General features: G+C 42.9%; 2 protein-coding genes across 9 annotated transcripts in view; one reads left to right on the plus strand and one right to left on the minus strand.

Annotated features, from left to right (window-relative positions):
- abi1a (abl-interactor 1a) overlaps positions 1–10,887 on the plus strand; it is a 50,195-nt gene extending 39,308 nt beyond the window's left edge. For 2 of the 8 annotated variants that reach the window (XM_026180062.1, XM_026180064.1), the window contains 6 exons: positions 1,059–1,159; positions 2,505–2,627; positions 5,464–5,718; positions 7,095–7,181; positions 8,671–8,856; positions 8,946–10,887. In XM_026180062.1, coding sequence (XP_026035847.1) covers positions 1,059–1,159; positions 2,505–2,627; positions 5,464–5,718; positions 7,095–7,181; positions 8,671–8,856; positions 8,946–9,121 — 928 coding nt within the window. In that variant the 3' untranslated portion in view covers positions 9,122–10,887. The remainder of the gene's footprint in view (positions 1–1,058; positions 1,160–2,504; positions 2,628–5,463; positions 5,719–7,094; positions 7,182–8,670; positions 8,857–8,945) is intronic. The other 6 variants (XM_026180066.1, XM_026180067.1, XM_026180068.1 and 3 more) reach the window with 4 other exon arrangements.
- Positions 10,888–10,935: 48 nt separating this feature from the next.
- pdss1 (prenyl (decaprenyl) diphosphate synthase, subunit 1) lies at positions 10,936–16,714 on the minus strand. Its single transcript, XM_026180073.1, has 11 exons — positions 16,484–16,714; positions 15,834–15,883; positions 15,565–15,697; positions 14,851–14,981; positions 14,568–14,709; positions 14,376–14,487; positions 14,186–14,295; positions 13,997–14,077; positions 13,780–13,893; positions 13,586–13,666; positions 10,936–12,014 (listed from the first exon to the last, which is right to left on the minus strand). The coding sequence occupies exons 1-11, from the start codon at positions 16,637–16,639 to the stop codon at positions 11,874–11,876; spliced, it is 1,251 nt and encodes a 416-aa protein (XP_026035858.1). The 5' UTR covers positions 16,640–16,714; the 3' UTR covers positions 10,936–11,873.
- Between the last annotated feature and the right edge of the window lie 2 nt (positions 16,715–16,716).

A 16,716-nucleotide genomic window follows, 5' to 3' on the forward strand; every position in this document is an offset into this window, starting at 1 on the left:
AACAGCTAATGAATATTCACCTCATTCTTTAACATGACTCCATATGTCCTTTTTCTTAACTGCAGTGTTGAGTGAGAATCAGGTCACCAGTTCGTCGCAGGGAGACAACTGTCACGTCCACATCTACAGTCAATTTAGTCACCAGTTAGCCTAACAAATAACTCGCACAAAGAGCCATCCAGTGATAGACACTGCAGATTTGTTCAGGCTATAAATGCAGTGGTGTGAGGCGTTAATTCACGCGTCACACTTATTCCTGTACCAGTAAGTCTACAAATTCTACATAATACTGGGTGTGTAGTAGGAAAACATTCACAAATACGTGCGCGTTGGTATGATAAATTCCAATTTCAATAATCTTTAAATCCTGCTGACTAACCTGCTTCTCATAAATGTGTGCAAGCTGCAGTAAGCGTGCGCGCATGTGTGTGGCCTGCTTAAACTGATGTGCAGACTGATGTTCCGGTTATATAGTCACGTCTTTGTTCCTTTTATTTCGTTCTCTAAAAATAAATCATGCGGAACATTTAGACGTGTTTGGCAAGGCCTCGTATCATGTACAACAAAGTGACTGTTCCCCCCCATTAGTCTCAAAGCAAGGCTTAATGTTGGTGATTATCATCCACACTATATGATGATCACTGTAAATTTGTGTTTGGGGGGGAATTGGAGTGTCAAAAGCAAGATTTTAAGGTGGTTTGCATGCTGAATGCTTAAATACCCTCTTAAATCCTGGAATATTTATTTTTTTTGTTCAGTTTCTTTGACAGACTGTGACCAAAAATGCTTCAATAGGGTGACTCATGTCTTTTTCACTTGGGTGTGTCACCCTGCAGCTCAGTCTTAACAAGCCAATAGACTGAATAAGTGTGGAAGAGCAAAGTCACCCTGGAGTATTACTTAAAAATGTGGAGTTTTTGGCCTTTTACTTCTAAATGGGACATAAGCAGCGACGCAGCAGAGTCCCCTATATCTGCAGTGTTACCTGCTGTGCAGTCTAAGCAGGTTGCCCTGAATAAAACAATGTCCTCTTTTTCCTTCTGTCTCTCCTCCCTCAGTGGAAGCAGCGGGGGCAGCGGCAGCAGGGAGAACAGCGGCAGCAGCGGAATTGGCATTCCCATCGCCGTGCCTACACCCTCCATCCCCAACTCTGGACCAGGTGAGCTTGACAGTGGTGGTGACTTAAACAGTAAACGGTAACAGTCGGCCAGTCGGTGTCCAGATTATGCTGATTTTCAGTGAGGCTTTTATTGGCAGTTGTTTTTTACTTTTAAGTGTTTTTTTGTTTTGTTTTTTTTGTTTTTACCCGGATTAGAAATGCAGGGAGAAATATTTGCTTTAATGAGTAAGAAATCTGTGTACACCCTCAGGAATGTTGTCACTTGAGTTTTGGTGTATTTTCCACCCAGTTAAAACAAGATGATGACACTACAGGACTGCTCTGTTTGGCAAGATGCACACCATAGACTTCAACTAATTCAAATCTAGATGTAGCTTCCAGGTCTGAAATGGTCACCAAAGGGCGACTGCTCTTGTTTAAAGATGAGTCCAGTTTCACAGAAGTCAATGAGAAGATGATCCTACAGCTCAGTTGATATTTGACCTCAGTAAACATCTCCTAATGAGAATGTGTCCTTATACATTAGCTTTAGCTAATAGCTAATGCAACAGTGTTCATTTGTTTAAAGTCATTATCATTATTTAGAGTGAAATAGACAATAAAAAACAGTATGCAAGGTGACAACCTTGGACTTCTTAAACATCTGGGACAAATCAATGTTGCTACTGATTGTCCATCTTTTAGGTACAGTCTATGGTGTGTTCTTTGTGAATCAAACTTTAAACACATACATTTCTCAATCAATATATGGCTAAAAAAAATACAATTTAAATAAATGTTTTTAAGCGTAAAATCTGAATATATGATGAAGTTTGATAAAGTGTAAATGTATGACGCTATTGGCAGATAGAGAGAGTGTGCATCACAAAGCCTATGTTTACCAGACAGGGATTATGGAGCCCCATTGTGTTCTAAGCACAGCTGATTCTCTATCCTACTGTGTAAATAGGCCAAGCTGCGCGAGGCCTGACACTTTACAGTTGAACAGTAAAGCCCACGTAACACGACGAGCTGCTACACGTGGTGTCGCGCTGTACCGTGATCACGGCGGAGATGGTGCTGCGTTTAAGTTTGGAGCATTGTAGGTTGACGTAGCAGCTGTTTTACCTCGGCGCCGGGATCAGGCCGGCAGCACAGGACTTTCCGCAGCACTCCCTCTCTCTCTCTTTCTCTGTGATGTGCAAGCTGGTCGCCATGGAAACACTCGATTCATACCGCAAAGGAGTGTGTCCAAGTGCGTGAGAAGTCGGAGCGCTCCTCCGGGCCCGGAGGGTTCTTAAGTAAATTGATATGATGTCATGTAATCAAGGTGTAGGAGGCGGCGAGGACACGCTCTGCTCCTGCCTCACCGCTAAATGGTCACTAACGTGAGTCCTCCTTTCAGTCCCAACCATGCCTGCTCCCCCGGGAGCCCCTCCGCCTCCCCCACCCCCTCCTCCTCTACCTCCACCTGCTCCTCCCATGGCCGGGATGGCCCCTCCAGCGCCACCACCGCCACCTCCCATAGGTGAGATTCCTCGAAGCTCCCGAGCCGCTTGTTTGACCTCTGCCGACTGGATGGCGGATCATCACCTTGGAGATGCACAAAATAAGGGTGCTGTGGGTGCCGATGTCCGTCTGTGCACACTGCAAGCAAAGGGTCCTCTTATCAAAAATCAAGAATAAAGCAACAGAAACAGCCGCATCATCTCTGAGAGATTTCTCTGTCATCCACTTAGGCTGAAGCGGTATTCACAAAATGAGGAAACATTATTAAGGAAATGGGGGAGAAAGATAAAAATCGAATTGCGCTCTCGACGAGCGTTGGCCACGACGAGCTTTCCCCAGCCAAGAAACTCGCTGAACTAAACACAGCAGCCAAAGATTTCTGGGTTGTTCAGCTCTGTCGTTGCTTGCAGTGTGGACAGAGTTTCGTGCTTCTGTTAAGCACAGTGTGACATTTAACTTAATCCTTCACGGTGGTGGTTTTGGTGGTGGTGGTGCTCTTCTTCACTGAAGTGTAATCGGTTAATACAGAAGTCTCATGTCACCTAGGGCCTGGCTAAAGTTAATTAGTGCCTGTAATTTCTCTTAAATTGGTCCTTTACATTTTAATCTCAAGCTGTTGTGGATAATAAAATAAGTTTTTATTTCAAATCTGTACAGATGTACAGAAACGTGACTTTGAGACTTCTACTGCAGGTACAGTATGTGGCTCATTTGATTTATTTTTTTTTAAATTTCCATAAACATGATTGTGGTTAAAGCTGCATCAGGCAACACTTTCCTGAACTCAAGATCATTCACATTTAAAGCTGTAAGCTGGTTGTGGACATTCCAGACTCTGGTTTCATAATTAACCCTTTTAATTGGTAATCGGCGTGGCTACGATTTGAGATGAGTTTGCATCTTTAAATCTCTCCATTTGATTGTCAGCCGTCTCTGTGCCGCATCGCTGCTACTTTCTATTTGCGTGTGCATTAGCTGTGATCATAGTCTGTGATGAAACAGAAAAACTATTTTTGCAAAGTTGCAAAAAAAGATTGACACATCCCCAAACTCGGTCGTTACTGTAAATGTTCACCCATCAGCGGGCAAAGCTAAAGATAACTTGCTGATGCAGGGTGCGGTCTGTTTAGACAGATGTAGTATAAAAAGTCAAACGTTCCTATTGGGCCTAACTTTTAAAATTACAATTGCTGCACCAGCATTGTTAGACCGAGGGGTCAAACAACACATCACATCTAATACATTTAAAGCTAATTTGTCCCTCTAAACCTGATTTATTGGAAACCCTGTTATGTTTTTAAGTAATTAGTTGCCTTTTATTGAACACTGTGCTCAATGCGTCTTTGCAACAGGTTTAGGGAGTGGGTAAGTTGAATTCAGAGATGCTAATGATTTTCACTGGTAGAAAGTAAAGCAGTGACTCGGTATGGAGACTGTTTGAGCCACAGCAAATGCCACATAATGATTTCAGGGTAATGGACTCCCCAAACCATTCAGCCAGCCTTTTGGGTGCTTCAGATACTCAGCAGTGCCTGATGTAGCTTTAATTTACACGGCCTCTGAATCACAGATTCGTGATGCTGGGATTGATTTAGAGTCCGAGCTCTGTAAAGCGTAAAGCATCCAGCTGTTTCATCGGTGTCCACCGGTAAGTGTCTAAGCCTGAGCAGCAGCCGCTCTTCGCTCATCGACTCTGGTAATCTTTGTGGCCGAGATGATCACTTGAATTGTGCACATTTTATCATCTGAACATCACCAGACTCTTTATTTTCCACTTATAATTATTCTGCTGGTGACACTGTAGCGAAGTTTATTTGTGGTTGTTTTCCTCTGAATCTTTACTTCCTCTGGTCCCACCCATTCCTATCTCTCCCGAGAGGATGTATATTATCTAGAAATGTGAGCAGGAAATGCTCGAGCAGAAGAAAGAAAGGCAGAAAAAAACTTAAACCCCTCCTCGCCCTCTCTATTTTTGTCGGCCACAGCCGCACACATTGCTTCAATCTTCAAATAGTTCTTTGTTGTTGTTGTTTTTAAAGCTGTTGTTCACAGAGATGCTTCAGTTATTCTTTGATGGCAGTGTAGTGATGCACGTAATCCTAAATGCTACCTGCAGTCTTTTAAACCGTGTCAAACATACGGCCCGCGGGCCTGAATCGGCTTTGTAAAGACTCCAATTCTGCATCCTTGACAACTTAAGAAAATGTGAATGAAGGGCAAAGATTTTGAACAGTTTTTCCTGTTGATAAAGATCCCCCACACACCCACTGCCATCTATACTACACCAAAGTGAATCAATGAAAGCTTCATATTCTAAATCTATACTTACAGGACACCCTGACCAATGAACTGTGGGAACCTTTTGTTTGCTTCATACATTTATCATGCAGTTTCACTGGTCCAGCTCACTTCACATCAAAGCGTGGCATATAAAATGAGTTTGAAATCCCTGTTTTAATTGTTGCTTCAGCAAAAACCTGCAGGATCCATCTGTTCTGTTGCTGCATTCTTATTCCTCAATCGATCCTTCCTTTCCTTCTTGTCTAAGAAAGCTACATTTAAGATAACTTGTTGACGAAACTCTTCATGAAGTGTCTGTTACTTTTATAACCAAATTACAATCTCTGTTGCTTCCCCAAGATCACCTGCTTCCTCTGACTTTTGTTGACTAACTTTAACATTTTTTAATAGGCAGGGGGCTCTGATCAGAATTTAAAAGCTCATGTTATCTCACACGGTGTTGATGATTCATGTTTTGGTTGGTTTCCCCCTTCCCTCTCATTTCCAACCTTCTTCCCTCCTTTGCTACCGTGCTTGGCTTTCCTCTCTTTCCTCCCCGTCCTTGGGGTTTCTAGCTGTGGCCCCTGGACCTGGTCTGGGACCCGCTCCAATGTCCCAGTTTGGAACCATCTCGCGGCAGATTTCGCGGCACAACTCTTCCAACTCCTCTGTCTCTATGGTTTCGGCCACGGGCACCTACCGGCGGGCGCCGTCGGTCACTTCGCAGTTCTCCTTGCAGCAGCAGCAGCAGCAACAACAGCAGCAACAACAACAGCAGCAACAGCAGCCTCATATTAATGGAGGCACTCCTGGCTATGGTCAGAACTCAAGTAAGGCCCTCTTGTCTCCAGCTCCCAACTGCTTTCTAGATCCAGAGCTGTCACTGAAGGACACACAACCTCACATTCTTCCCAAATCATGCACCCGACGCGAACTAACCTTTGTAGCCACACACAAAATCTTTATATTTTATATTTGCAAGTAAATCAGTGCTTTCTGAAGGTCAGGCCGAGTTCTTCACAGAACTATTGACGTTTGTTTTTAATCTGAAAGTGCAGGTTAAGGCTTTTTATCCAACTGTGGGGCGTCTTTAGTATTGATGCAGAATGCCTCATCCTTGGATTTGTACACAGATGCAATGCAGGCAATCAATATTAGCTAGCAGTGCAGAGTCGGTCTTTGGCATCTTGTAAAAACTTAGGCAAAGTTTACTGGCTGTGTATTGTACTGCAGTTAGGTCAGCTGTTAACCTCACTTCAATTATGCCTATATTGCTAAGAGATCTCTTTGCACAGATTTATTAGGTGGGATCAAGAAAATAAAGGCAAAGCACAGGCATCATTGATTTTTAAGTCTCTTTTTAAAGGGTAGACTTGCAGCTTGAGATAGCAGGAATAGTTAGGTGGCCTTTTCACGCTGTATGGATCCCATTTATACAGATCACAGTGCAAGCCAGATGACCTCCAGATGTGCAGATGTGCCCGTTCCGTTCCAAACACTTCATCCAGAGAGAATTTACACATCACATGTGGTCTTTCTTGCACATCTGCAGATTTCTGGTAGCTTTGTCATTGCCTGAAGCCTAAAAGTGATATTTTCTGAAACACTGGTTCTTGACTATTACTTATTCACAGCATTTAACCTAAAATTAATCATGTGATCTGAGGAAAACTAACATGAGAATCTAAAGTAGTGTTAACATTACTAAAACAGGTCTGTAGGGAGTTGCTTCACATGAGTTCAGGATGAGACATCTAAAGTAAATACTGCCCCCTTGTGGCTATTAGAAGTCCCCTGTTTTCTTTCGATTTAGAGGAAACTGTCTGATCGACAGAAATCAAACATAATCTGCTTTTTATCCTCTTGCTCTAATGATCCCCTGATACCATGTGAATCTCATCACAGTCGCAGATGCTGCTGAACTTTTCAGCTCATGTTTGCGTCTGATCTGTGATCTCTGTCAAATAGAAGAAAAAAAAATTAACTTATTTAAACGATCAGTCTTCCAGTATAGTGCTTAACTGTGCTTTTGTTAGATGTGTACATGCTCCCAGTTCTTGCAGTGTGTCTGTGTTGACTGTTGTTTGCTTGGGGGTTGGGTTGGACCCTGAACTGTCTTTCTTGGTGACTGATGGGCTTTGTCTTTTTCTCCTTCTCTGATGCTCACTCTGTCGGCCTTCCTGCCCTTTTCTCCACTGGCTTTCAGTGTCTATCGCTCCTCCTCCTCCCCCCATGCCCCAGCTGACTCCACAGATACCTCTGACTGGCTTTGTGGCCAGGATGCAGGAGAGCAGTAAGTGAAGAGGCTAAGACACACACACAGCACTTTCCTCGTTATCTGCGCCAACTGTTCCAACTCCCAAACACAGAGCATGCACTGTGTGTTCATCCTGTTTAATACGTCCTCTTCCAAAACTGAACTGATTCTTACTAGATTCCACTCATTATGTAAGCTTCTATTAGGCAACTTATAGTTTCGTTTCTTTGTTTCTGCAGCTACAAATCTACACTACTATAGAGGTATAATACAGAGTACTTGTAGCACTATAGAGTTACGCTAAAGTCATTGATGATGTTTAGGGTAAAACGTGCCAAAGGTCACCACTCTCTGCTGTCCCCTCTGATCCAAAACCTGCCATATGCTCATTTATTGAAAGGGAACTAATATATTAATGGTAAACTTCACTAGAATAGCTCTGGATAGTTTGCTGATACCACAAACTATTTATTTTATAGTGGCCTGTATTGAAACTCCTTAATTCACACTTTGTTAGCAAAGCAAAGACCTTTACTAGTCCCTAAGGACCCCAAAGCGCTTTACACATCCAGTCATCCACCCATTCACACACACACATTCACACACTGGTGATGGCAAGTTACATTGTAACTGGGGCGCACTGACAGAGGCGAGGCTGCCGGACACTGGCGCCACCGGGCCCTCTAAGCTGCTGTTACTCTCAACTGCAGAACAACATTTTGTAAGTGTTAACAAGATTCTTAAACAAACCCTGGTAGCTATGTTGTGTTTGCAAAACGTCTGCACAGAAACTGTAGTAACTGTTTGGTCTGATTTGGTCTCACCAATATTAGACAGACGTGCCAGTGAGCTCAATTTGAAGTAACACACACACACACACACACACACACACACATCCACCTTGGCTTTTGGGTGCTGTTGGTCTCAAAAATGAAATTGTATCTACTGTAAACCTCAGAGTCAGATGGATGAGGTGTGCCTGATATACCCATGTAAGGAAATTCCATCTTTTTGACACCAAGCAGAGAATTTAGCAAACAGTGACCCTGTTGGCCGTGTTTAATGTCAGCATCCAACACTTTAACTGTATATTCTAGACAGTACGGCATCATATTTTCAGTTTGTTATAGTGTCAGATGCAGTCACTATACGTTTTCATACCTTTTCTTGTCCCGGAGTGGATGCCGTCAGCTCTAACCTACTAAATGGCATGACTTGGAGTGTATTTTTCATTATTTAAGTGCTCATAAATAATATATATAGGTGTCCTTTTTTTCTGCATATGCATGTGAAGCGATGTTCAAAGCTACAACAGGAGCACAAACTACATGAGCCACTTGAGAGGTTCGCACACATACGGCATGTCAGTTGTGAGAAGCCTTGCAGCCTGCTTGATTGTCAGACAAACTTTGCATGCCTTGATTTATTTCTTATGCATGATTCTCCCACTGCCGCCACCTCTATCACCAAGGACATCTTGTGACTCCAACCAAAACGAGTCTCACTTTTGATGTCCATTCAATAGTTGCAGATACTCCTACTCCTCCTCCACCTCCTCCTCCAGATGACATGCCCATGTTTGACGACTCGCCACCGCCTCCGCCGCCTCCTCCGGTGGATTACGAGGAGGAAGACGCCGCAGTCGTGCACTACAACGACCCCTACGCCGACGGAGACCCCCAGTGGGCTCCCAAGAGCTACATCGAGAAAGGTTTGCTTAACGTTTCTAAGTATTTGCAGGCGAAGTCCTGCCGTTGGGTACAGAGTCCAAGAGCAAACCTTTTCCCTTCCTGTTCGCAGTGGTGGCCATCTACGACTACGCCAAGGACAAGGACGACGAGCTGACTTTCATGGAGGGCGCCATCATTTACGTCATCAAAAAGAACGACGACGGCTGGTTCGAAGGCGTGTGCAACGGCACCACCGGCCTCTTCCCCGGCAACTACGTGGAGTCCATCATGCACTACGCCGACTGAAGGGACCTTTCAGTTAAAGTACAGCATATTTATTCAGTCATATCACAATCCACTGAGAGACTGACGGCAGAAATCTGACTCCCGAGATGCATAACCACGTGATCCCCCCCCCCGCCGCCCTTTTTCTTTTGATATGACGGAATGTTTTTCCCTTACTGATTGCAAATAAAATGACAAAGGTATATCTATTTAGTTAATTTTGGTGTTATGGACAGGTGGGGAACATTTAAGGAACATGTAAAATAAACTTTTTTTTTTTTAATGAATTGGACTGCACATGCTCACACAGTTGAAGGATGTACGGTGAGATCTTGCCTGAACAAAACACTTTGTGAACAAGAGTTTTTAGGTTTCGATGGAACAAATAAAAATGTAACGTAAGCACCTTCAGTGGAAGTGTTTGTACCGTTGGTTGTACATAATCCGAGCTGCAGCCACTCCGGGAGGGAAGGGGGGGTTCTGTAATGTAAATTCAGTGAATGTCGATCATATGATGCTTTTCATTAGTGGTGCCGCCCTCCTCCTCCTCAACTCTGTAAATGACAGATGGACTGTTGGTGATTCGCAAATAAATACTGTAAATCGTATTTCAAAGGAAAGAAAACTTACTGCGGGAAAATCAGTCTCGGCGTCAAAGCATGGAAAAATTTTTCAAGAGCTAATGTAATTTTAAGTTTATTGCCATTATCCTTCCATTATGTTGTAAATGTATACACCTTTGCTTTCTCATTACACTGTTGAAATCACTTCTTTAAAAAACTGAAGTAAATGACAGGCTCGTCCCTTTTATCGCCTTCTTTTAAATTTCATGAATTTGGGTCCATCTAAAGCAAAGACATTCCATCCATTTTCAGCTTATTATGGAGCATTTTAGGATTCACTGTTAATTTTATATGCAGAAAATGTGGAAGATCTTTCGGTGACTGGCAGGAATATCATTCCTGTGCATATGGGTGACAAATTAAATGAAAAACATGAACCCGTGACCCCCAACCTTAACGTGAAGGGACTGTTTAGGTCCTCAAACCTTGTCTTTTGTGCCCTGCTTCTGAACCTGTGCACTACAATTTTAGCAAAGTAAAGATGAGGACAACCACAGCACAGGGTTTTTTTCTTACTAAGTGTTGAAACATTTCTAACCCTTTCTAGGTTACTAATAATCACGGGCACAGAGGGGGGTCACTGGATCATTTGTGTATGAAAACTGTGATTATGCCCTTTGGAGTCACCAGATCTCATCACAATCATGAAAACCGCAAATTGTTTTAACCTCTCTGTTAGCCTGGCAAACACTTCCTGCAATTTGTCACCTGAGAGTGGAATTGTCCTGCCCCAAAACTGCCACGTGACAATTCAGATGTGATAACGTAGACCATTTAAGCAACTAGTACCTCCTCGGTCTTCTCAAAGCACCACTGGCCCCGTCTGGGTTCAAAGACCGCGCTGACTGCTAGGAACGTGTAATCCTCTGGGCTGCACGGGTGTATATAATACATTATCTCCAGTATAAATCAGCCAGTCCATACGTAGGTGTCTCTCAGGTATAAGAATCATCATCTTGTACTTTTTCATGCTGGTTCTGTCATCTAACATGACCTCCAAATGCAGTGTTAAACCGCTACCTGCTGTGGTCACCGTTCACCCACTTTCTTTTATTTCCAGCTCAGTTTCATCATAGATCTCTCTCTGCCCTTCATTTGTACATAATAAAATGTTGATTGAGAAATTTATGTACAGTGTTTTATAATAAACAAATCTATGTACAACATGCGCGTGTCATTACTTTTGACAAGGAACCAAAGCTTCAGATTGAATGAAATAAAAAAAAATGAAGCAGTTGGTTTATTGAGCGCACAGTCATTGCAGATGTTAAGGCCGTGGTCGTTACAGGACACTTTGCATCACAGAAGTAACCACATAACACTTCAGAGTGGAAAAGAAAGACACGTGACTGATTGGCCTTTGAGGTGAGGACGGATCCAAGCGAGTACACAACGATGCACTTCCCTCTCCTTTGGAATTACACAGATGTTGCAACGCCTCGGTCGCAGCTCAGGACCAGCAGGTAACAAACTGTTCACTCACAGTCGGCTAGTCTGAGCCACGGGAGGCTTTTGCAGTTACAGTACTGTAAGCAGTGAAGGGTTCAGCTGCAGTTTTCAGTTGTACTTATTCATTTACATATCATACGTTTCCTGTAAGAAACTCAAACATCACAATTTGCCTAAATACCAAGTTTACTTGCGCTTCGTAAGGATGCACAAATTTAATGGCCTGGTTTGGGGCTTTCAACAAATCTGGTAACATTTGTGTTGCACCAACTTTGGCCTGTTAAATGTTCAAAGACCGTTTGACGAGGAGCTGAAAAACTTTAAAATTCTTTTTATGATGATTCTTGTTATCAACAACAAAATAAATATTGGCATTGGCATCAGGTTTCAGTCAAACTAAAATTTTAAACATCAGAATGAGCCCAAAAAATACAAAAAATAAATCTGTGCATCCTTAATACCAAACCTCAAGTCAAGAGGAAAGCGCCACGATTCAGATCAGAGACCCCTGCTTGCCGTTTTGTTCTGTTAAGCCAGAGTTGGCACTCAGATCAGCACCAGAGGTCCATCCAAACCAAACTCCTGTTGCCTCCCTCGCTATTTTTGCCCAACCCTGCTGGTCTAAGGACCTAAGGGTGGCAGGTAAATTGCTGTCCTCTCCCCTGGAGTAGCTGCCTGAAGAGAAGCCCAGCAGAGGAGGATCATTTGTCTCTGGTTAGCACCATCTCTGTGAGCCTGATGAGGGCGTCTCTCTCTGGGGATGGCCTGAGCCTACTGATCTGCCTGATTGCTTCTTTGCAGTAGTGCTGGGCCAGGTAGTTGGTCTGCTGCACACCATTGCTCTAAAACAGAAGGAGGAGCACTCACATTATTAAAGTTTTTAATCTATTAACCTATATCGGATTTTTAAGACTGACCAATACAGATATGTGGTAATTAAAAAAAATTATTTTTCTAAATATTTTTAGCAGAGTCTCCCTAACATTTATCATTTATTTATCTAAATGTGTCTGCTTGGATCAGCTCGTTCCAAACATGTTGTCAACAGAGAAGCTGCACAGCTCCCTCTGGTGGAGAAACTACATAACTTCAATGCACAGATTTTTTTATTTTTATGTATTTTTTTGCTTTTTAGGCGGGCCTTTTTTCTTTAGTGATCGGTTAGCAGTGAAGAGGGGACACGAAGAAGAAGTCAGGCAGCAAAAGGCTGCAGGTTGGATGTGAACCCGGGCCGCTGCATTTCAGCCAGAGGGCATATGGGCACCTGCTCAACCAGTGAGCTGGCAATCGGCATCTGCCACTCATAACATGGTCGAAGGGCGGTTCTCCTATCCTTTTAAAAAAAAAAAAAAAGTCATTTATCAACTGCTATAAATGCTGATACTATCAGCAAGTAGCTAATACTGGACGATAATATCGTCCAGTATTAGCTACTGGACGATAGCTAATACTTATCAGAGCCAGAGCAGATAAGTCTGCTCTGGCTCTGCTATCAACAATAAAACACTAAAATCATTGACAACTGCTTTTTTTGTCACGCAGAGCTCAGCTTCGTTTACTAAACACCTACTTCTGGTTACAGTTTTGCAGCCTTTTGTGAATGATTAAATATTACAGCAGGCACTGCTCATAACCTGGTTATACCAACCCTATGGTTAAATACGGTGTGGCAGCATCATGCAATAAGGGAGAAATTCATAAAAGAATAAAGGAAGCGAGTTCACCTTAAAGCACAAGTAAGACCGGATTAAATTCTTGCTTCAGAAAATGTCCTTGACCAAGGCACTCCACAGCGTTTTTAATAATCAGGACCGATCCCTCTCTAAGGGACGCACTGGGACAAGTCTCTGTCTTTGAGTGATTCGGCCAAATCCCAGATCTAAAGCCCAAAGAACATCTGAGGAGAGACCCTGAAGATGACAGTTTAAGCACTTTCACATCTAATCTGACCAAGCTTTGGAGGATCTGCACAAATCCAGGTGCGATTTGTGCTCGCACAGTTTACACCACAGTGACAGTGCTGCTAAAAGTACCGAGTGAGTTCGACTACTTCTGTAAATGAGACTTAGGATTTTTAAATGCATTTCCAAAAATCTATAAAACCATCCTACCATCGTTAGTTTCAGAGTGCAGATTGTTAGACTTTGACCTACAGCGTCACTTCAGACTAGGTAAAGTTCTTTGCATCGCTTTTAGATCTCTCTCTGCTCTTTATTTGTACACAATAAAACGTTTATTGTAAAATTTATGTACAGTGTTTTATTATAAACAAATCTATTTCAACATGCATGTGTCATGACTTTTAAGAAGCTAATTTCACATCATTTTATTTTTTAATATAAATGTTATTAAGAGAGCCCTTCTTTTGGTTGGACCTTTAAGGCTTTCACTTATGGTGTATTACGGCTCACACCTGAAGGACGTACTGCCAGGCTCGATCTACGTCTCCTTTGGAGGCGAAACGTCTCATGATCATTGCATGAAGCTCAGGAAACTGAAATGACAAACAGATAAAAACTAAAGACAGTTTGCAGTCCATCTCATTCACCTAGTGGTGCACAGTTTGTCTGCATGTCCTGAGTAAGAGCGATGGTGGCGGTGTCTCACCTGCTGACAAGCAAACAGGACCGGACCAGTAGCCAAACCCAATTTCAAATCGGCTGCTGTGGGCTTCCCCAGCTGACTGGCTCCAGATGTGAAGTCCAAAACATCATCCACCAGCTACAGGACAAAACAAACCGCCTTATTACATAACTACTGTGCAAAAAATCATTACTGATATTTGCTCATCACTGAGGGCGACACTTTGCTTAACAGCCTGTACCTGAAATGCAATGCCAACATTCTTCCCATACTGGTACGCTATTTCATGCACTTCAGGATCAGAGTTTACCAGAATGGAAACCTTAAATGAAAGAGTGCAGACAGTCAACGAAAAAAAACATTAAAAAGTGCAGAAAACGAGGCTTTTCTCCATCTCTCTGCTATTTATGTGAAGACAGAACGTACATACTGCTTTACAACTGTTTGCAATAAGACTTGCTGTCTTCTTGAAGGTCTTCTCGAGGTAGTGTTTGAATCGCTCGTTCTCATTCTCTTTGGAACCCAACTGCATGAATTCACCTGCAATCACAAGGCTATATGTAAATGCATTCTTCCGGCCAGTTCTTCTGCATGCTGGTTCTCGGCTCATCGTGACTTACCTCGCACCAGGTCCTCTATGACCTGAGATAAAACTTTCACCACTGTGATGTTACCGATACGAGCCAAGGCCATTGAGGCAGCCGAGAGGATAAAATCTCCGGCTAAGATAGCCTGGAAGAGAGGAGGCCGAATGATATACGAGCGGGTGGTTCGGAAAAACATATCAGACCAAACGATTTTATCTCCTTTACCTTTTTTTCACCCCACACTTCATTAATTGTTCTCTTCCCTCTTCGCTTATCCGATCCATCTATGACATCATCATGCACCAGGCTGGCAGTGTGAATCATTTCAGAGATCATAGCGATGGCCCTCTGCCCTGGGAGCAAATCTCTAAAATGGACAAACGCAGACAGCAAACAGGAGGAAGTCAAATGCAATTATCTGAAACAAAAGAGTTTGTCATAACGGTGCAATCAGGACTCTGACCCGTGTGTCGCAGAGCAAAATACAACTGAGTTTAGAGTCGTTTACCCGGCTCTGTTGCTGTGGATGTTAAGGGCGCGAGCCATCAGTACCACTATCATTGGTCGGATGGCCTTCCCCTTGCCATCGAAATAGTATTCACACAGAGATTTCAGCTCTACTTTGGACACAAACAGCTCCTGTAAAGGACAGTAAAAAGCAAGCGTTTTATTTCCGCCATAAACAACCGCTGTGCAGAAAGAAATCTGCCAATCACCACAGGGCAGGAAACCGCCCACTCTGACCCAAAAAGCCTTCATTAATTTGTCACAGCTATTGCAAAAATATCTCAGACAGACTTCCTTTTAGTTTTTCTCTACGTTCTTTAGCAGCTTAAAACCCCTATTGTGAAAGAAGGGTGTGGCTTTGCTCTGTTGGCGGGTGAGAGGGGAGGCAGACTGGTTCAAGGAGAAATTCAGAGTACAGTTGAATGGGAAAGCTAACAGGCTTGGTGGTTAATAAGTAGTAAGAAGGTAAAAACCTGCCAGTATTAGTGAATGAATCCTGACTGCATTAAAGATAAAGTGTGTGCTTTGCAAACATCTGGATTTAACTACTGATTTGTTCAACCTTAAAATTGGGTTGAAAAACTAATAAATGTGAGCTGAAGCTGTTACTTTTCGAGAAGTGACCAGAGAAAGGGATGCAACACAAAACAGCAATCGCTTCAGCACAACTATTCTATTTGAAAGCTAAATTGGACTGATCTCTTTGAAGACTTACTTTTTTGATGTCGTCATATAAACTCGTCAAGTCTTTCTGGGCTAACGTGAAGGGGTCCTTGGGCTTTGTGTCACTGTGTGTCGCTCTGCAACAGCAAGACTGTAGTGTTGGAAGCAGCAACCGTGACTGGTGTCTGGAAAGAAAGATTTGCAAATATTTATGCTGAAACTGAACGTGTGATTTGAAATGCACAAAAGATATATCTCCTAAAATATATTAATAAATAAAATGTAAAAATCACTACTTAGCTGGACTACCTAACAACTCACCTGATTAGAAAGTTTCCTGCTTTCATGTTTATCTGTGCAGGTGTTGGCGGCTGAAATTGAAAATGAGATCATAACAAAGATGAGCTCGGGCATGTGCAGCACATCAGGTTTGCAGAGGCTCTAGCACCCTGGAGTTATTGTTATTAAACAATTTTAAACCTACACAGGATCAGTTATTTATGGACCCAGATTTTAAGCCCTGGGTGCATTCACTTAACATAGGAACAATAAAATAATACGCTCACACTAACTGGGATTGATACAAGATAGAAACATTGTTTTCTGTTTAAAATGCACGTGTTACATTTCATATAACTGAAGTGTTGCACATGTGGGTCAATGCCGAATGAATGAATCAAATGCAACTGAGGCAGGCAGCTGGCCAAGTCAAAGACAGCTTACGTGCAAGCAGGAAGTCTCAACCTTTATGAGCTCAACAAGTCACCAATCATTTCATTTAAACACACAGATATAAAATTCTCTTTACTGAGGAATGTAAATAAAGTTTCACTGGCATGGGATATGACAGATAGTGGAATAAAGCAGAAGTGGGCATTGCCTCTAAACCACCACTCTGCAGTGTATGACCTTCCTGGTTTTGAAAAGTCCTCCATGCCGGCTCTCCAGCTTTTTATTAACCGCAAACTCACCCTGGTTTCCGGCGTGGGGATGCAGGAAGCCCGGCTCAACAGGGATGCAGAGGAAGACACAGGCCTGCCCTTCAAGTGCCACAAATTTTCTAATATATTCGTGGCCGTGCAGCCCGTGGTCAACCTCGGGCATTTCCTCCACCACGGCCCCGCCATGTTACCTTAGGTTAACAGCATGCATCGGAAGTTACATATCGCAACGTGAACCGGAAAAACAGTAAAGGAATATCCGG

The sequence above is a fragment of the Astatotilapia calliptera genome, chromosome 9 (assembly GCF_900246225.1).
Source record: "Astatotilapia calliptera chromosome 9, fAstCal1.2, whole genome shotgun sequence".
Taxonomy (NCBI): domain Eukaryota; kingdom Metazoa; phylum Chordata; class Actinopteri; order Cichliformes; family Cichlidae; genus Astatotilapia; species Astatotilapia calliptera.